We start from the raw sequence: 22,095 nt of genomic DNA, 5'->3' as shown, positions 1-22,095 counted from the left end.
CAGTGAATGATCTGAGTCTGGAGTTTTTGAGGGAAAGTTTTAAATTATTATCATTTTCTTCAATAAATTGTGGGTTATTCAGAGTTTCTATTTCTTTTTGAATCAGTTTTGGTAATTTGTGTCTTCCAGGGAATTTGTCTATTTCATTTAAATTGTCAAATTTATTGGTTTAAAGTTGTTGACATTATTCCCTTAGCAGCCTCTGAATGTATGTAGCATCTGTAGTGATGTCCTATTTCATTCCTAATAATGGTAATTTGTATCTTCTCTCTTTTCTTCCTTCTAGTTATTTTAGTTTTTATAGCTTCTTTTAAATTTTTTTATTTTATTTTATTTTTCTGTAGAGAGGGGAGTCTTATGTTGCCCAGGCTGGTCTCTAACTCCTGGCCTCAAGCGATCCCCCTGTCTTCACCTGTCAAAGTGCTGGGATTACAGGCATGAGCCTCCTCACTGGGCCAACTGATAGCTTCTTAAAAGATTAGATCGCTGATTTCATACCTTTCTTCTCTTCTACTATAAGCATTAAAAAGTACAGTTGACCCTTAAGCAACATGAATTTGAGCTGCACAGGTCCACTTGTACAGGATTTCTTCCACATTGCTGCTCCTGAAACAGCAACACTAACCCCTCTTCTTCCTCCCCCTCTGCCTAGACAATGTCAAGATGATGCGGATGAAAACCCTTATGATGATCCATTTCCACTTAATAAGCAGTAAAAATATTTTCTCTTATGATTTTCCTAATAACATTTTCATTTTTCTTTATATCTTACTTTATTGTAACAGTACAGTATACAATACATATAACATGCAAGATCTATGTTAACTGACTGTTATTGGTAAGGTTTCCAGTCAACAGTAGAATATGAGTAGTTAAGCTTTTGGAGACTCTGTAGTTAGTTATATGTGAATTTTAGCTCAGGGGAGGGTCAGCACTCCTAACTCCTACACTGCTCAAGGACCAACTATGTATAACTCCCTAAGTGCTGGTTTAACTGCACAATATATCCCAATATATATCACAATATATCCCACAAATAATTGATATACTGCATTTTCACTCCATTCAAAATAGTACCAAATTTCTCTTACGATTTCTTCTTCAATGGAAGCCTTACTTAGATATGCTATTAATATTTCCAAATATTTTGGAATTTTCCAGATCCTCCTATTACTGATACAACTGAGGGGGAGTGTTAACATTTCCAACTCTACTTGTGGATTTTTTTCTCATTTCTGTCAGGTTTTGCTTCATGTACACTAAAGGTCTCTTTATTCACTGAGAGCATTTGATTAGTATATCTTCCTAACGAACTGACTGCTTTATCATAATGATATGTTCTTCATCTCTAGTTACACTTCCTGTTCTGAAGTCTATTTTGCCTGACATTCACAGCACTACTCTAGATCTCTTATGTGTAGTATTGGCATGGCATGTCTTTCTCCCTTTTACTTTCAACCTATCTGTGCCTTTATGTTTAGTTTCTTGTAAACAGCATATAAATGTCTTGCCTTTAAAAAATTCACTCTGAAACTTATAAAGTTAATGGTAATTCTTCTGGATCAGATATGATTATGTCATAGTAAAAGTATTCTTCCCACTCATGAGGACATCGAAATGGCCCCAAACTAACCAAAGTCTTACCTTTCAAATAGCAAATGACCATAACTATGGAATTCTGTCTTACCTTAGCCCTCCTTCCTGAAGACTAGAGGAAATGGTTTTACTCAACAGAAATGAGTTTCTCTTTTCCTTAATGTCTGAAAAGAACGAATCAAAATGGATCTGGCACTCTGGATTAAGTCTACTTCTCGTAGACACTGCCAGACAGACAACCTGTACTGCAATCACATTGAGATTTTCCTATACCACAACATCTAAAAGCATATCATCTTTTGACTAGGCAGCAAGCCCTTAAGTACTTCTAGGTATTTATCTCATATCTCTACTGGATCACTTCCCTTTTTATTTTATAATTATGCGGGGCTCTTTGAGAGCAGGGATTCTATCTTACTTATTTTTAACCCTACTACCTAGCACTATAACTGAGACATCGTGGGCCCTCAATAAATGTCTGCTGAATGAATGAATGAATGAATGAGACATAAGACAAAGACCTCATCTATGGTAAATGTGTCTAGAAATTAAGAGGCCAAAACCAAAAAGCTAAGGACGAGGTGGAAGGGGGCAATATTCAACTTGTCAAATCTACCATCTCTCTGATTAACCAAAATGGTACATTTCCATTTGCAATACAAAGCCAATATCTCAAAATTTTTATTTTATTTTATTTTGCTAACAGCAACATAAACAGACCTCCTATAGTTAGATAATCTTTTTATAAAAACAAGAGCTCCTTGGAGCCGCACCACTTGTATAAGATGCTGCAGAACCCTGGCCTGTGCTGGGGCAGGCCCTTCCTGCAGAGGCTCTAACAGAAATTGGCCAGAAACAAGAAAGTCAAAGCTTATCATTGAAATAGGAGGGCAGGAGACATCACAGATGAGCAGCTGAAGTCAAACCAAGAGCTAAATAGGAAAGAATAAAAGACTAAAAATCAGAACAAGTGAGGTTAGAGGCCATAGCTTGAGTTAAATTATACCAACGTTGGCCTCTTTGTAGCTAAAGGCCACACAACAGAGGTAGGACAGGTACTGAGGTAAGGCTAAAACAGTTTCCTGAGCTCCGTGATTTAAGGGAGTATCTATAGACAGTCTAAAGTTTTACAGCACAGAAACAGTCAAAGAGATGTTATGGTTCAGGGAGAAAACACTCAAATTTGCAAACCAACCAGACCTGGGTTTTTATCTAGTTCTACCTTTTCCCATCCATGTGGTTTTAGGCAAGTTACTTAACCTCCTTTTTGCAGGTGCAAAAGGAGCTAGAAGATCCAAAACAACTCCATTAAATCCACCGTTTTAACACCTTGAGAATGAAGATATCAAGTAGAAATTTCATAATATTGTGGCAAGAGTTAAGTAAAATAATTTAGAAGATGCCTCCTACTTCACAGGTGGTTATTTCTATCTAATTGATAATGGGAAACTTGATTGGACTCTTGTAAATATAAATATACTCTTCTGGGTCCTTCTGGGGAGGACAAAGGGAAGGTGGAAAAATATTCACACATGCACACACCCAGTGCCTATCTATCATACCCATCACCACCCACAGAAGTCAAGGACACCAAGGAATCTAGCTCTTTGACTCATAAAGCAAATATATGAGTGTGTAGTTAAGGCATACGTGTCTAAGTTCAATACCACAAAGTTGAAAGTGTTTATATGTGGTTCTATCAGCATTTATAATAAACTTGGTAGGGTCAAAACAAGAAACTGTGAAGTTCTACCTTCTGGGTTTGAGGCCCTTCTCCCTCATCCAGGGTCCCATCCTCTTGCTGGTCATAGGCAGGGCCTCCCAGAATTCGGATTCTCTTCTCGCACTGCTTCTTTGCCACAGTCAGTTGGTTGATGTATCTCTTCATGTTTCTGGCCCTCAGAAGATCAGCTTTCATTGCCGCTGTTTCTTTACCTTGAATAGGAGTGAGGAACAGTACCCGGTCAGAGGACAAGGCATGAAAGGACACACCAACTCAGTGTCTGCCACGGGCATTCTGAACCAAGCGGATACTAAACAAAGTAACAGAACAGAATCCACGATAAATACATATGCATACTCACAAATACAAACACCAATCATTTCTAAATTTAATTTCTAAATATACCACTGACAAATGTTATGCAAGGGTAGAACATTTAAAAAAAAAAAAAACCTCTGTACAAATGCACTCACAAGTCTGTGTATTTTTTAACATCTTTATATGAATGTGTACATACACATACTTATTCATAAGCATGTACTCAGTGCTAGTTATGTGTCGACACTGGCTAGGCTTTTGAGATTGAAGACCAATTGTTGGCCCTCATAGATTTTTTATAGTCTAGCAAGTAAGAAATCCAAAAAGAGGACAAGCACCTATAACATGGGCTATAAAGAAAATGTGCAGACACCACTCAACTGTTTAACAGGAAATTCAAACTCAGGCTTCTTTGAGGAAATTATATTCAAACAAACATGAATAATGAGTATGGCAGACAGAAAGAATAGCTAGTGTGAAAGAAACAGGCAGGAAAGAGAACAGAGCTTTCGGGGAACTGAAAGAAGGCTGTTGGAGCAGGTGCAAAAAGAGCTAGAAGATCCAAAATAACTGATGCTGGCAGGAGCCACAAGGTACACAGCCTTTCAGGCCAGAGAAAGGACTTTGATCTCTAGCCCAAGAGTACTGAGACACTTTTAATGGGTTTTAAGCAGGAGTGTGCCATAAATGGATTTGTATCTTTAATGATTACATAGGAAGCAGGATAAAACATACGTTGGAAGAAGGACAAATGCTAGGAGGAGGACCAGCTGGAAGACCACTGCAGTAAAACCGAGGAGGGAAATAATGACTGCCTACACCAGGGTTACGGCAGGCCAGGAGAGAGGACCAGAGGATTTCAGGACCCAGAGACTGGCTGGGCAGGGTAGAGGGCAGGTTGCTGAGGAACTAAAAGGTATGAAATAAGGTTCCCAGGTTTCCAACGTGAGCAGCCAAGGGGATGGTGGGGCCGATTACTACAGAATTGGCCTAGGAGGGGATTAAAAAACTATGAAGAAACAATGGAGAAAAAGCAGGTTTGTGGAAGATGCTAACTCAACTCTGGACAATGTGGCAGATGATATTTTCCAAAAACGGCTGCAGTGTCTTCATCTCACATGCTCTTTTTACCATGTCCCTCTGACAACCTCCCTCTGGAAAGTAGAATGTGTGTTTCCTTTTCTTGAATCTGGTTGGCCTTATGATTATGACAAAGTGATGCTATGACTTCCAAGGCTAGATCGCAAGAGACCAAGGACTTAGAGCTCTGGGTCACCATGTAAGTGGCCGACCTGCCCTGAGGCTTCCATGCTTTCAGGAAGCCTAAACCATCAGTCTTTGCAGAGATCTATATGGAGAGGAACCTAGGCTCCCCGGACCACAGCTCTGGCTGAGATCTCAAGCCCATATTCAGCAGCACCAACGAGGCACTGTGTGAATATACCATCCTCAAAGTAAACTGTCCTGCCCCAGTCAAGCCACTCCAACTGATGTCACGTGACACAGAGAAGAGTCATTACTCCCCAATCCTGCCCAGACTGCAGCTTCATGAGCAAAATAAATGACTGTCGTTAAAGCCACTATGTTTTAGGGTAGTTTGTTAGCAAAACACAAACAAAACAGGCAAAATGAGTCTACAGCCTTCTGAGCTACCTAAGTGGAGAAAGTCTACAGTTCAGAAACGTTCAGCTCTGGGATAGCAAATGACATCATGAGAGAGTGTGAGACAACTCAGGAGGAAACAAATAATCCCACACACAATTGAGATAAACCTTACCCTTAAGAGTAAAGGGGAAGAGACGCTGATAAGGGAGATCGTAAACATATCCTCATAAAAATGTATCCCCAGCACCTGCAACAATGGCTGGCAGCACAGGAGACACTCCTTAAACGAGTTGAATGCATCACTGAACTTTCAAATGCTATATTTTGCTAATATGTATCAGGTACTGTGTTCTTTCTAGAATTTGGGGCTGAGAAGGATAAGCATCCTCAAACCCTACTCCTTCAAGGACTCCTATCTGGCTTCTAACCATCCCACCACCAAATCCGCTGTTGTCAAAATCACTAGTGACTCCCAGGTCAAATCCAGTGGAGAGTTTTCAGGAGAGTCTGCAACCAGAGTTAGGTTAGAATCCTGGCTCCGTTACTTAACAGTTATGCCATCTCAAGCAAACTTTTCCTGAATTTAAAACCAGTATCAATGGTTAGTTTCCTTAAGTTGACATATCATTTAAAACAAAAGCAAAAAACTCATACAAAATTAATTTTTTAAAATGACTAAACATGGCCGGGTGTGGTGGCTCATGCCTGTAATCCCGGCACTCCGGGAGTCCGAGGCGGGCGAATCACCAGGTCAGGAGTTTGAGACCAGCCTGGCCAATATTGTGAAACCCTATCTCTACTAAAAATACAAAAAATAGCCAGGAATGGTGGCAGGCACCTATAGTCCCAGCTACTCAGGAGGCTGAGGTAAGAGAATCACTTGAACCTAGGAAGTAGAGGTTGCAGTGAGCCAAGATCACGCCACTGCACTCTAGCCTGTGCAACAAAGACGGACTCTGTCTTAAAACCAAACCAAACAAAACAAAACCAAAAAAAAACACTAAACATTGAGCATTACACCTTATAGAGAATGGCTGGCTGTGTATATACACCTGAAGGCAAGGGTTAAGGTGAGGGAAGGCGTGTTTTTGTTTTGTTTTAAATGGGAGAGAATTGAGCTGGTTCTAATGCTGATGAGAAGAAGTCAGTTAAAAGTAGAGAGGTGTGGCCAGGCCTGGTGTCTCACACCTGTAATATCAGCACTTTGGGAGGTTGAGGCAGCAGGGTCACTTCAGGGCAAGTGCTTGGGACCAGCCTGGGCAACATAACAAGACCCCATCTCTACAAAAGTTTCTTTTTTTTTTCTCTTTTTTTTTTTTTTTGAGACAGAGTCTCACTCTGTCACCAGGCTGGAGTGCAGTGGCACAATCTCGGCTCACTGCAACCTCCGACTCCCGGGTTCAAGCAATTCTCCTGCCTCAGCCTCCCGAGTAGCTGGGACTACAGGCACACGCCACCACGCCCAGCTAATTTTTGTATTTTCAGTAGAGACGGGGTTTCACCATGTTGGCCAGGATGGTCTCCATCTCGACCTCGTGATCCGCCCACCTCAGCCTCCCAAAGTGCTGGGATTACAGGCATGAGCCACCGCACCCTGCCTACAAAAAGTTTTTTTAAAAACTTAGCCAGGTGTGGCTAAACTCACTAATTTAGCATTTATCTCAATGTGTGCCTGAAGTCCCAGATACTAGGAGGCTGGGGAAGGAGGTTCACTTGAGCCTGGGAATTTGAGGTTGCACCAAATGATAATTTTATACTCCAGCTTGAGCAGCAGAGCAAAATGAATAAATAAACAAAATTGAGAAAGGTGACAGACAGGAATGGAATCCAGGAGACAGGTAGAGACAATGGAGATCGGCTTTGGAAAAAGGCCACCTCCTCCACTATAGTAACATGGAAGGCAGAGAAGGTAGATGCTGGATATGAGGAAGTTTGCAGACATGGCTGGAAGCCAGAGCAGTTTGTTCATACGGATTCTGTTTTGTCCAAGTAGAGAGCAAGGTCGTCTGTATGGAGTGAGGAGGTAAAAGACTGAGTGATCAGAGGCCTGAGGAAAAGGGGGCAAGTGTGGAATCTCTCATGCGAAGCAGAGGCGTTAAGCAGGACTGTCAGGAATGCTCAGGGCCTAGAGGACTGCTAGAGAAACAGTGTTCCTCTCTAGGCATGGGAACTATCTGTCTGGGCACACTCTCTGGAGTCAGCACATACCTGGCTTAGATTTGGAACTACCAATGATAAAAGAGCATTTGTCTTGTTTCTCTCGGTTCCCCTGAGTGCAGGCTGAGTAATGTTTTGGATATCCCAGCTGGAGACCTCCATCTGGTTCCCTAGGATGGTCATCGCCTCCAAGTCCCACTTAGTCAAATGTGCAAATGCATAACAGTACTCAGGGAGGCTGCACATATTAACTGAAAAAACTAAGACACAGTACCATAAAACATTTTCATTAGAAGCAGCTTTTCAAGTACTTCAAAGGCCACAGGCAGGCCTCAGGTCAACACATGACCTTGTTCAAGATGATCTGTCAGGTATTATCGGCCATCTTTCCATCCCATTTTCATTTACTTCAGTAATGATTTCTGAACTTGTGTTATGCTTGACCAACAGACAGGCCCTGCCCAAAGAACTCACTAATTTAGCATTTATCTCAACAGGAAAAAATACTATTTCGGAGACTCCTTGTGGGAGGATAAAGGTAAATGTAGTTTGTCCCAAAATTAGTCTGTTACGAACTAAGATGTTTTGTTGGTATACCTAAGGAAAATGCATGCTTGGAAGACCTAATTTTCCAAGAAAAATTGTACTTTTTAAATAAATACCCTTAAACTTTATATTTTATGTATAACATTTAAGTTACTCTAAAATTTCAGGGACAAAAGTTGCCTCTTATTTATAAAACATTACCTAGACCCTCAATTTTAATTTGGGGTTAAAAGATGTTAACAGAGAGAGAGAGAGGTACAGGAGGAAACTGACACCCATTTATCAACCACTATATTCTTTTTCCCCAAAGAGAGATTTAAAAGCCTCTCTAAAAGGACAAAACCTAGAAGAAAATTTTAAAGAGATGTAAGAGAATAAACCTTCCCTAAAACCCAGCTGCAAAGCAGGAAAGAATATTCTGGTGTTCTGCTTGAATGTAGCTTGCTCACAAGACTGCGTTCTGTTTGCTAATGGGCAATACAATGCCATTGTCTGGTCACAAAGCTCGTTGCTAACAAATGCAACAGCAGCTTGTTACTTGGACAGTTCTGTTTATTTTTGCCTCAGAAAACGAATGCCACATTCAGAACTAAATGACTATAACGTGAAGCTCATGCATCCCATGCTTCTGGCATGCAAAAATCCTTGTGAATCCAGTGATGCAGATGAATACATTTCTTTGTGGCCTTAAAACCCATTCATTCAAGAAATATTCACGTCAAGAAAAGTATAGGCGAGCGGGTGTGGGACAACACCCCGTGACCCAGCTCATGCCAGAGTTAACGTGGCTGTTTCTCTACAGAGTCTTAAGTAGTAACACTGTGCATTGTTAGAAACTGGGTTAATCACACAACGTTTAATCTAGCTTTAAAAAGAAGTGGCCAGTGAAACACGAGATGGCGGTGGGTCTTTAAACTAGTACCAAGATGATCACACAAATGATGTTAGGTTGGTGCAAAAGTAATCACGTTTTTTGCCATTAAAAGTAACGGTGAAACTTGTGATTACTTTTGCATTAACCTAAAATATTCCAAAGCAATTAGTTCAAATATTTACTGTTTGTGCTCCTAGATAGTCTAGGTTCTACTGAGATCAGAGCAAAAGAGAATGGGTTAATTCGGGTTCATTTGATGAAAAAGACATTTAGATTAGACATCAGGTAAACCCTTTTGGCTACAAAGACATTACAACAGACTTACGAATAATAACATCACAGAAATGCTTTTTGCTATAAATCCCCTGACCATGATATAATTCTTCCAAACAAGTGAAGTGGCTTGCAGTAAAACAAAAACACCAATATCTAATGACAACTGTTGGATGCTATTTCTAATGAGGAAACAGAAAGCGAAGTAACTTAAAGTCCAAACCCATGACTCCAGATACAGTACAAATGGATTAAAATGGCACTACTGTGGTTTTCAGGTGTTAACAAAACAAAACAAAACAAAACACCAACAGTAGAATACTTTCCTTCCCTCATAACATGCTATCGTGTTCCAGGGCATATCATAATGGCAGCATCCTCAGTGGCCTCACTGAGGGATTTAATGGGTAATACAGGGCAAGGTTTCTCAACCTCAGCACTACTGACATTTTGGGCAGGATAGTGCTTAGCTGTGGGGGGTATCCTCTGTATTGTAGGATGTTTAGCAGCATCCCTGACCTCTACCACTAGATGCCAGCAGCATCCCTTCCCCCAGAGATGACAACCAAAAATGTCTCCAGACTACTGTCACATGTCCCCTGGGGAGCAAAATTGCCACCTCCTACCCTCCACGTGGCCCCATTTAGTAGTGCTGATAGAGGTATAATCTGCTGCTCTGACAAGGAAGTTAGAGCAAACAGAGGACAAGGCCGCACCTTCTTCCCCTTCCCTCACTCCTCAACATGGGTTCTCTTCTCTCCTCTGCCCAGGATGCTCAGGTCTTCTTGTGGGATGTAGGCAATTGAGGTATGGAATAGAGACTTCTTCCCTAGAAAATGCTGGTCCTCCACTGCTCAACTGTGCACACTGACAGACTAATCAGCCTTTGAATCTTTCTTGTACAGACAAATAAAAGTTTTAGGCTGGATGTGGTGGCTCATGCCTGTAATACCAGCACTGTACAGGGCTGAAGCGGGAGGATGGCTTGAGGCCAGGTGTTTGAGACCAGCCTGGGCAACACAGCAAGACTCTGTCTCTATAAAAAAAAAAAAATTAAAAATTAGCCAGGTGTGGTGGCGTGCACCTGCAGTCCTAGCTACTCAGGAGGCTGAGGCAGAAGAATTACTTGAGTCCAGGAGGCTGCGGCTGCAGTGAGCTCTGATCACATCTCTGTATTTATTTCTGGGCAACAGACTGAGACCATGTCTCTAAAATATAAATAAGTAAACAGAAGTTTTACTAAATCCCCTTGACAGAAGGGTTCAAGAAATAGGTATCTGTTTACTTAGGAACTAGTCAAGATTTGAGGTGAGAAATGGTACTTGACCTCAATACAAAGCTGGCAGCAATTCTCAGTAGTTACCAATCATCACAAACTTCTTCAAAATTATCTAGAAATCACCTCAACAGTTGCTAAGGAACTAAAAAAAAAATATTTACCTTACTTTTCAACTGGAGGCTGGTATGTCCTTTTTTAAAAGAACAAATAGGATTCTCTTATCACACTAAACACCTGAGATTTCACAGCCTAACATCTCACTCCACTTCAGTGGAGAGTATATTTGAGGAATAGCAGAAATCGTACAGGAGTTGATGGCGGAACCACTCACTTTATGACAGAGAAGACTACAGAGATGCACGGACTTTGTGCAGCCCGGCCAGGCTGTGCCCACCGCGCACCCTGCCTTGCCTTCCTTTAATGTCTCAGTGCTGGAACTCCTAGCACTCCCACTGGTTTAAGGCCCTCCAACAAGCTTGCAATATATTTTTAAAGGAATAATATAGCAATTAAAACCACATATAAAATTACAAGCAGAATCCTGTTCCCAAATTGGCACTGAGTTGAACAGATTTGAGCTATACACCCAGAACTCAGATCTGACCCATACGATGTTTGTTGTGAGCATGGCTCTCGAGAGAGCAGGACAAAACTCAGAAGACTTGGGCTCAAGTCCTGGATTTGTGTATTACTAACTAGTTCTGTTCAAACCAGGTAAGTTGTTAAACATCCCTGGACGTGAGCTTTATTTGTATAAAATGCAGGTGTTAGAGTCTATGAGGACTGATGTTCTCCTGGGGGAGAGAAGGTGAGTAGAGTTGGTTATAAACTCATGAGACTATATGACAAATGCAACAGAAGTGCCCAAGCTTGTAGTCCTTCAGGCAGGGAATGGATGGGGCCAGGTGGTGACAGCAGGGAAGAGACAGCAGGCACTGGAGGTAGTGCTTGAGGTTCAGGGACTGGGCAGGACAGAACCCTCGCAAGGGCCCTTGGGGCAATGGTAGGGAAACAGCCTGAGACCTGGTCTTAGTCCACTCAGGCAGCTCTAACATAACACCACAGAGTGCACGGCTTATGAACAATGGACATCTACTCCTCACAGCTCTAGAGGCTGCATGTCCAGGTGTAAGGTGCTGGCAGAGTCAGAATCAGCGTCTCCTCACTGCATCCTCATATGGCGGAAGGTGCGAAGCTGTCTCCGTGGCCACTTTTATAAGGGCACTGAGAGGAAAAACCAACTCCAACTGCATTTTTCCTTTGCTCTCACACCACAACAATCAATACCGAAGACGTCTGCGACCAAACGTGTGGAGGTTCCCCCTAACACACCAAACTAATGCTGGGTGTCCTCTAATTCAATTCTGGTGCTATCCACTTAGAGGTAGTGTCAGATCCCATGGGCCGGGGGGGGACTCAGTCCCCAAGATTGCCCCCTACAAGACACTAGTTGCAAGTCTAGGCTTCAGAACTTCTAACCAACCCGCTTCAAGGTGGGGTTACCACAACCCCCTCTTTGAGTTTGAGTACATTCTCTACTGCCATGAGGGTTCCTAACAAGAGTTCTTGTTTATCCAGGATCCAGGGAGGTGGGGCTTTGAACAGAGAGGAAAGAGACATTAGCTATAAACTGTAAGGAGGAGTTATCCAGACAGTGATATTGAGAGGAGAATAGCACTTCAAGAAGAAGAAACAAAATGTGCAAAGAATGCAAGGCAGGAGAAATCAGGGTGAGTTCAAGCAATAAGTTCATGTGGCTGGAGTGCAGACAGACAGGGTGGAAGGGCAGGAGATGAAGCTGAAAACAGAGCCAGTGACAGAGGAAGCAGGACCTTGTAGATCATGTCAAGGAGTCTTCATTATAAGAAAAATGGGAAGACAATGACGAGTTTTAAACACAAAGATTACATGATAAGCTATGTATTTTTTTTTAAATCACTATGACTCAGTATAAAAAATATATCATTTTTTCATAGAGGGAAAGAAGTGCATGCTAGGAGATCAATTAAGAAGTTATTGTAATAGTTTAAGAGGGTAGAGGATGGCGGTGTTCAGAAAGGGAACAGAACTGAGTTACATGTAGGTGGGTCCATCTGTATGATAATAATAGACTGGATAAAGTACACAAGGGAGAAGGAATCAACAAGGTCGACTCAGGTTTGTGACTTCCGTGAATAGACGGTGTTATGGACTGAATGTATTCCTCTAAAATCCATCTGTTGAAATGTTAACTTCCAATAAGACAGTATTAGGAGGTAGGGACTTAGAAACATTTAGATGAGATGATGAAGGTAGAAGACCCATAATGGAATTAGAGGCCTTATTCCTAGAAGAGACTAGAATTCTCCTCCTCCACCCTCCACCCCACCATATGAGGATATAGCAAGAAGGCCATCTGCAAACCAGCAAGAGGGCCCTTAACAGACACCAACTCTGCCAGTAGTCTTGATCTTGGACCCCCCAGCCTCTAGACTGTGAGAAATAAACATTGTTTAAGCCTCCCAGTCTACAGTATTTTGTGACAGCAGCTTCCTGATGTAATCTACACAAGTCATTTTATTTCTCCAGGACTCAATTTTTTTCATCTTTAGAGTGAGTGCTCTAGATAATCATAAAGGGTTCTCAGTGAAGATATTGAAGGAGTCAGGAGTTACATGGGGGTTTGGTCTTGGGCATCCTGGATTTGGGGCAAGAGGGGGATAGGAAAGTCTTTGTTTGGTATTTCTAAGCTGGGATTCATGCTGTGGAGAGAGAACAATCCTGAAGAGAAATATCTGGAAGTTTACCATTATAGAGGCCATATTTAGTAGCTTTCTGTTTCTGCTATTTCCAAGTCAGATTTCAGCAAAGCTAATGCTGCCACATTATTAGAGCAGAACAATGTTTTAACAATCTGAAGTGGCTTCCACTAACTCTTTATACCATCTGCTGTCTCAGTATCCCAAGTAGCTGGGATTACAGGCACCTTCCACAGCTCCCAGCTAATTTCTGAATTTTTAGTAGAGATGGGATTTAGCCATTTTGGTCAGGCTGGTCTCACCTCAGAACTGTGAGAGAATACATTTTTGTTGTTTGTGCCATACAGTTTGTGGCACTTTGCTGTGGCAGCCCTAGGGATTGAGACAGAAGAACCTTTTAAATATTCTATGATTCTACTTATATGAGATACACAATCTAGTCAAATTCAGAGAGACAGAAAGCAGAACGGTGGTTGCCAGGGACTGAGGGGAGTGGGGAAGGTGAAGTTATTGTTTCATGGGTACACAGTTTCAGTTTGGGAAGATGAAAAGTTCTGGAGATGGATGGTAATGATGACTACAGAACAATATGAATATAATCAATACCACAGAACTGTACACTTAAAAATGGTAAATTCTGTTACGTGTATGTCACCACAATTAACCCTCTTCTCCCCAAAAGAAAAATCTTTTTTCTGAGGAATGTGAGCTCCTTTAAATCATCAGGCCCCGAAAAGCATTTAGAATGTAGCACAGGTCATGTTACACTTCCCCATGAGCTAAATAATCACTTCTTGAAGCCGCTTCTATGCAGGCTCTACACCAACACCAGGCAGCCATAAAATGTTGTCCACGTTACAGTTTAACTATATACAACCAAGCACTAACCACTATTATTTCTGTAAACCCATGAGAATTCCTGACAACTTTTGTAATTGCCCTCTCTCCTGATTTGTCTTTTTTCTTTAAAAACTTGAGCCTCGGGCCGGGCACAGTGGCTCACGCCTATAATCCCAGCACTTTGGGAGGCCAAGGTGGGTGGATCACGAGGTGAAGAGATCGAGACCATCCTGGTCAACATGGTGAAACCCCGTCTCTACTAAAAATACAAAAATTAGCTGGGCATGGTGGTGCGTGCCTGTAATCCCAGCTACTCAGGAGGCTGAGGCAGGAGAACTGCCTCAACCCAGGAGGCAGAGGTTGCAGTGAGCGGAGTTTGCACCATTGCACTCCAGCCTGGGTAATAAGAGTGAAACTCCATCTCAAAAAAAAAAAAAAAAAAAAAAAAAAAAAACCTTGAGTCTCTCTTTTGTTCTCTGCAGCACTGCTCAAGGCAACCTGGCAGTGTGTCCCTGGCTGTAGTCCTCAACTTCTGCACTTGAATAAATTCTCTTTAAACTAGATTCTGACCTTTTTGATCATTTTAGGCAGAGAGAAACTAATACTTACGATAAACCAAATACTTGCGTTATAATTAATATTCAACCACAATACACCATATTAACAGCAAATTCTTGCCAGTTACTTTGTACTTACATATAAATGAACATGTACACACTCTTTCATGCTAAATTTTCGTATTAAGCACAAAGCACGTGAGAGTTTAAGCAGTTTAACTTCGCAAAAAGAAGAAAGATTAAAATCCACTTATCATATACAGACATAGAGGCTGGAGGTGACAACCACTGCTAACCAGTAACCTCAGAGAAGCACTGGAACCGGTCTCCAGTGTTTTCTGTCCCAGGCAAAATGGCCCCAAGGCCCCAAGAGTGCTTAGTTTGTTTGCCTTTTCCTCAGTGCTTAAACAACAGAGGGAAGCCAGGATACCCAAAAGATTTGTAAGGATAGCTTAGATGGAAAACACAAATATGAAAGAATCAAGCATCACTGTGAGCATCTACAATGTAACTGTTATGGGCTGAGTTGTGTCCTTGCCCCACCCCCAAAGTAAATTCAGAAGTTGAAGTTCTAACCCCAAGTACCTTAGAATGTGACCCTATTTGGAGACAAGGCCTTTGGAGAGTCAAACACGTTGAAAGACAGGTAAAAAAGAAGGACAATGTGCAGACACAAAGAGAAGACAGCCATCTGCAGATGGGGAGAGAGGCCTGGAGCAGGTCCTTCCTCACCGCTCTCAGAAGGAACTACCCTGCTGACACCTTGGTCTTGGGCTTCCAGCCTCCAGAACTGTGAGTAAATTAATTTCTGTTGTTTAAACCACCCAGCTTGTACTTTTTTGTTGTTGTTATTGTTTTGTTTTGTTTTGTTTTTTTTGAGACGGAGTTTCGCTCTTGTTACCCAGGCTGGAGTGCAATGGCGCGATCTCGACTCACCGCAACCTCTGCCTCCTGGGTTCAGGCAATTCTCCTGCCTCAGCCTCCCGAGTAGCTGGGATTACAGGCACGCGCCACCATGCCCAGCTAATTTTTTGTATTTTTAGTAGAGATGGGGTTTCACCATGTTGACCAGGATGGTCTCGATCTCTTGACCTCATGATCCACCCGCCTCGGCCTCCCAAAGTGCTGGGATTACAGGCATGAGCCACCGCGCCCGGCCACTCAGCTTGTACTTTTTAATGGTAGCCCTAGCAAACTAATGGAATAACAAAATAAGAAAGGTATTTTGCTGACTAAACTCAAAGAGAAGCACTAAAAATCACAGTGGCAAGAGGGCATGCCTTGCCAGTGTTCTTTCAAACAACTATCCCTCTGTCTGGAAGTGAAGCATCTTCTCTGCAAGAAAAATGATAAAAAGGAGAGGAAGAGAGTCCACACTCTAGGAGGAATTCATCAGATCAAGTCTTCTTAGCTCAAAAGCCCATGTAAAGACATCCTCATTCAGAGTAAAATCCCAAGTCCCTGTGGTATCAATAAGGCCTTTGTGACTGGGTTCCCCGCAACCTCTCTGAGCTGGCGTTTGGCTTCTCTCCACCAACTTAGCCCTTTCTTCAGCTTCATCAGTCTTGGCATCAGGGTTTGGCACCTGCCCCTCTCCAGATACCCCCAGACTTCCAGCTCACTGCTCAAAGCCCACCATCTGAGCGAGGTCTTCCCCAAATCACTATCTAAATGCAGATCGGCCTCCACTGAACAGAACCAGCACTCCCTATCAGGATTCCCCGCATCTCAATTTTCTCTCCAAGGAACGTGTGACCATCTGAAATAACCACATATTTTATTTGTTGATTGTCTGACTGCCTCCCAGCCCAGTTTAGAGAATCAGAATGCAGAGATTTTGAATTGTTTACTACTGTACCATTATCACTCAGTCGGTACTCAGCAAACACTGCTGAATGGACATATTTGCACAGGTTTCCTTACAGGCCAAGCTGAGGAGTTAGTGCATCTTCCCAGTCTTCTGTCGGGCTCAGGGAGGCCAGTCCAAGTCCAAATCCCCAGCCCAAGCTTCCACTGCCTCTGTGTGCTCATGAGAAGCGTGCTGTAAGTCTTTGGCCCAACTCTTCCCTGCTCCTTCAGCACTCTACTCCCTCTCCTTGGCGGAGACTCGCACAGGCCTGGAGGTTTGTGTGGAATGTCTATTGTCCAAGGTGAAAGCAGTGTTTGCTGCCTCTCAGCTGCAAAGCAAGACCTGCTCTGCACTCTAGATTTTAACATGTTTTCTGCCTTTGTATATGCAAGGGGGAATATTCTATCATCAGGCAAACTACAAGGGGGTTGAAAACCATCCTTACAAACAGGAAGAAAAAGAGCATATAACATCTCTCTCTCTCTCTCTCTCTCTCTCCCCCCATCCCACTCCCTCCTGGACAAAATCTAAAACACAAAAGTGGAAACAGAGAAAAAGCTATTAGCAACCCAACGCTTAAATAAAGAAATAAGATTTTATTTTTCCTTAAAAAAACGCTTCGCTGGGTGTCATGGCTCACGCCTGTAATCCCAACCCTTTGGGAGGCCAAGACAGGCAGATCACAAGGTCAGGAGTTCAAGATCAGCCTAGCCAATATGGCGAAACTCTGTACTAAAACCACAAGAAATAGCTGGGTGTGGTGGTGCACGCCTGTAGTCCCAACCCAGGAGGCAGAGGTTGCAGTGAGCCAAGATCGTGCCACTGTACTTTCAGCCTGAGCAACAGAGTGAGACTCTGTCTCAAAAAAAAGAAAAGGAAAAAAAGAAAAAAAAAAAAGTAAAAACAGCTTAAAGGAAAATAAAGGAAAAGATTAAGTATATCAAGAACCTTACTGGAGTCATTTAAATGACCATCGAGATTATGTTTCAAGATAGAAAATATTAAGATTAAAAATCAACATGTGAAAAAAAATTATGTAATCATGTTTAGTTTAAAACCAGAACAGAAACATTACATACCCAATGATATTTTAACCTTCTAAAAATTATGACTGCAGCTGAACAGAGTTTATGCAGAAATACAGACAAAGGTTTTTGTTAGGATGAAATGATATCTACTTCTCTAATGCTGTAATAGTATTGTTTTAATAAACTGCAACATTTAAATGTAAGCCAGAAAACCGCCTATTTGCCAAAGATCTGACAGGAGGAGAAGCCCGGGGATCAACCGACCTTTCAAACAAGGAACTGAAGAAAACAAACTGCCTCTTACCCTTGTGCCTCTTCAGCTGGGGAAAGCTGCTAATTGTAGTCGCTTGGATTATTTCCACTACAATTTGATACCTGATTTTTAAAAAAAGAAAATGAAAAGGATTTAACAGGAAGAAAATACTATTTTTAGAAATACCTTTAGACTGTACTTATATTAAACAAATTAACACGGGAGCTGTGAACCCTGCCCAAGGAGTATTAAACAATCCGCCTGACCAATATGGTGAAACCCCATCTTTAAAAATAATAAATAAAACAAAACAATCCAACCTGGACTGAGCATCTACAACAGGCAGGGCCCCACACCCTGTTCTAGTCACTCCTGAGGCCCTCATGTAAACGTCACGAGCCTCCTCATCCCCACTCTGTTCCCTATACCAGAAGCATAACCACCTGTAGAAACTGTGAGGTTATACTTAGCGCCCCTCTCCTCCATACTCCTAGGTGACCACGGCTTATTGATTCTACTTCTTAAATCTGCAATGTCCAATAAGGTGATCACGAGCTACATGTGGCTATCTAATTAAATTAATAAACATGTAGTTCCTCAATCACACTAGCCATGTTTCAAATGCTCCAGCGTACCTGTGGCTTGTGGCCCACACTGTGCAGGAAGAACATTTTCATCACTGCAGAAAGTACTACTGGATGGTGCCATCAAAGCTGTCCTCTCCCCTGCAGCCCCACTGCCTCATTACTTCTCATTTAGAAGACTGTCTTAACCCAACAGAATCAAAGTATCTGCACCAGGACTCACACCAATATTTTTAAAGCTCCCCTGGTAATTCTAAGGCAAAGGGAGAGTTGAGAACCATGAGATTAGAGCACCAGCTATATATGTGTGCCTGAGAAGACTTCCAGGTCAGGAAAAATAAAATTTTTCATTTTAAGTGCTGAGTACAACCCTGGAGTTGTACCTATTTTGAGCATAAATTCAGTTGGGTTTTATACAACCAAATTCTTTTTTTTTTTTTTTTTTGATGGAGTCTCGCCCTGTCGCCAGGTTGGAGTGCAGTGGTGTCATCTTGGCTCACTGCAACCTCTACCTCCTGGGTTCAAGTGATTCCCCTGCCTCAGCCTCCCAAGTAGCTGGGACTACAGGCAGACAACACCATGCCTGGCTTATTTTGGCTTTTTGTTGTTGTTGTATTTTAGTAGAGACGGGGTTTTACCACGTTGGCCAGGATGGTCTCAATTTCCTGACCCTGTGATCCGCCCGCCTCAACCTCCCAAAGTGCTGGGATTAGAGGTGTGAGCTACCACACCCAGCCCTATAAACTCAAAATTTTTAAGCGCCCTTTAATGGTTACTAAGTAGGGCCCTAATAAAACTGGTCTATCCTAAGTATTTTGCTTAGCCCTTAATTATATTAATTAATTTCATCTGCTGGTAATAAATATATTTAACATTACTTTGAACACAAACCGTGCAGTATTCTAAGATTTAATGTTATATCTGGCTGGTTTTTATAGCACAAAATTGTATACATTCTTTTGGTTTTCAACTAAAACCCAGAGAAGAGACAAATTTATCTTAGTCATAGCTACTCGTGGACTCCTCACAAATTTACATCTTTTTAATCTTTTCTTTTGGGTAATATAAACATCAGTGCCTGACTCTCAGGACCTCAGAACAGGCTGTCAGGAGCAGTGTCGGCATACCACCCAGAGATGGGGCAGACACTGGTGGCTGCCTGCCCAACGTCCGTCTCTCTTCCTTCCTTGCTAAGTGACCTACAGTGTTATCAGGAAAAGCGACACACCCAGCTAAAAAGGCTAGCTTTCTCCCCAGCAGTCAGAGATGGCCAAGTGATATCATTCTGGCCGGGCGTGATGGCTCACGCTTGTAATCCAAGCACGTTGGAGGCCAAGGCGGGCGGATCACCTGAGGTCAGGAGTTCAAGACCAGCCTGACCAACATGGTGAAACCCTGTCTTTATTTTTTTTTTTAATTTAAAAAATTAAAAAATTAAAAATTAAAAAGTGGTATCACTCTAGCCTTGGAGTAGACAGAAGTCACCGGATAGGGATTCCAGGAAAGTGGTCGAAAAGAAGCCTCCACAGAAAAGCCCTTTCCAACTTTAGTCCTTATCCTTCCCTCATTTTTCTGTGTAAATCAAAGATGCAATTGGATAAAGGCACAACAGTACCTTGCAATCATGAAGGTAAAAGCCGCAGGATAGGCCGGGCACAGTGGCTCACACTTATAATCCCAACATTTAGGAGGCCAAGGCAGGAGGACTGCTTGAGGCCAGGAGTTTAAGAGCCTAGGCAGTATAGCGAGACCTCATCTCTACAAAAAATTAAAAAGTTGGCTGGGAGTGGTGATACATGCCGGTAGTCCTAGCTACTCTGGAGGCTGAAGCAGAGGATCAATTGACCTCAGGAGTTCAAAGTCACACTAAGCTATGATTGTGCTACTGCACTCCAGCCTGGTCAACAGAGTAAGACCCTGTCTCTTCAAAAATAAAAAATGAAAACAAAAAACAAAAAACAAAAAGACCAAGTGTAGTGGCTCATGCCTATAATCCCAATACTTAGGGAGGCTGAAGTGGGAGGACTGCTTGAGCCCAGGAGTTTGAGACCAGCCTGGAAACAAAGGGAGACTTTGTCTCTACTAAAATAAAAAATAAAAAATAAAAAATAGCTGGGCATGGTAGCACACACTTGTAGTCCCAGCTACTAGGGAGCCTGAGGCAGGAAGATCACTTGAGCCTGGGTGGTTGAGGCTGCAGTGAGCTATGGTCATGTCACTACACTCCAGCCTGGGCAACAAAGCAAGACCCTGTCTCAAAGAAACAAAAACAAAACCACAACCTAAGGATGTCGCAATAAGAAGACAGGAGTAGTTCATGGTTCCAATGACATCATGAACCATCAAAACAGCCCCTAACTACCGATCTCAGGGCATGTAGAGACATGGGAAAAATAAACACCTGCCTCATTAAAGTTGCTGTATGTGAAGTTGTCTTGTGGCCAAATGCCACTCCAACTCATAGACAGCTTTCTGAGGAAGACTTAATGTGCTTCCACATAGCAATTCCAATCTTAAGAATTTATCATAAGGAAGTAATTTAAAAGAAGAAAAAGACAAAAATAAAAACGCAACCCAAAGCCCAAACTATCATATGTATGTTTATTGTAGCAAGTTCCACAAAGAAAAGTATGAAAATACTCATGGTCAGTAATGAGTATGGTCAGTAATGCCTTCATTAAACAAACATTTCTTAATCTTTCCTTTTGTTCTAGACAAATGGGAATGAACACCACCAATATGGTCCTTGCTTTCAGGACATATCAGATTAAACAGAAAGCATCCAGCCAGTAATATTTATAATCATAAAGATTACATGAAAATAGATGTTTATGACAGTAATTTTTAAAATGCAGAACGGCACATACATTTATGATTGTAGATATGTATCTATGTGCGTATATTAGCCAGGGTTACAAGGTAAAATACAGATAAAATGAAGACTTAATGCATCTTCATTGTTAAAATAGTAGCCTTAATGAGTCATTTTCAACCTTTTCTAAACCGTTCTATCTATCTACCTATGTATCTAAGCCTGTTCAAGCTAAACTTAACTTCTTTTTTCTTCCACAGTAAGGTTTCCTTACCTCTCCATTTCTCTACTAGTACCATCATCCTTCTCAAAAATCATCTTAGGTATCTACCCTACCAATAAACATCAGCTTCAAAGTGCTATGGATGGTCCTTTGAATGCCTTTAAATAAGCTCCTTGCTTATTCTTCCTTCATCTATCACCCTATTTCGGGCTGCCTTCTTTCCTGCATGGTCAGTGCCATGGCTAAATGGTCTGTCTCCCGGACTTCAATCCCCTCTCCCATCCAAACCATCCTGAGCATGTCAATACAGCCTCCTATGGGACCACTCACCTCATCTCTCCCTTGTTCAGTACCTCCTGCACCTCCCCAAATGAATAACCCTACATTCCTGCCTGCATTCCCTTCACAACTTGGCACTGGCTCTGTTATCCAAAAATTTCTTTTTTTTCTCCTATGAATGTGAACCTAATTAAGCCAGGCTGGTTTCTACACTGTCTTCTCAAAACTGCGGTCTCATGCTTCATTTCCCGCTGGAAGGCAGTCTTCCCGTCTCCCTACCTAGATCTTACACATATTACTTCTTTCCTCAAGCCTTCCCCATCCCTATAATGCACACCAGTATCGGTCTTCTCTGAAATCCCGAATTACTTCTGTTCTGTAAATCATCTATTTACTCTTTAATATTGTTGTTTTAAAGAGTCACATGTTCACAAAGAATGCTGTGAACAAAGAAAATGGTATTCCCAGTCATTTCAAGGCCCAATACACCTCCCAAGAATGCTGACATATTTTTGAGCCTAAGAATGTAGGCTCAAAACTACAAAACTATACTGTTACATA

The 22,095-nt window shown here is 42.0% G+C and overlaps 1 protein-coding gene across 5 annotated transcripts in view; it reads right to left on the bottom strand.

The window, feature by feature from the left end:
• Positions 1 to 22,095, bottom strand: part of SNX25 (sorting nexin 25) — a 148,318-nt gene that overhangs the window by 44,348 nt on the left and 81,875 nt on the right. For 4 of the 5 annotated variants that reach the window (XM_074396706.1, XM_074396707.1, XM_039468409.2 and 1 more), the window contains exons 6-7: positions 17,688 to 17,758; positions 3,350 to 3,531 (exon numbers count right to left, since the gene is read on the bottom strand). In XM_074396706.1, the coding sequence (XP_074252807.1) occupies positions 3,350 to 3,531; positions 17,688 to 17,758 (253 nt within the window). Of the gene's footprint in view, positions 1 to 3,349; positions 3,532 to 17,687; positions 17,769 to 22,095 lie in introns of all 5 variants that reach the window. The other variant, XM_074396708.1, reaches the window with a different exon arrangement.

The sequence above is a fragment of the Saimiri boliviensis genome, chromosome 3 (genome assembly GCF_048565385.1).
Source record: "Saimiri boliviensis isolate mSaiBol1 chromosome 3, mSaiBol1.pri, whole genome shotgun sequence".
Classification (NCBI taxonomy): domain Eukaryota; kingdom Metazoa; phylum Chordata; class Mammalia; order Primates; family Cebidae; genus Saimiri; species Saimiri boliviensis.
This window is presented reverse-complemented; position numbering and strand designations above follow the sequence as displayed.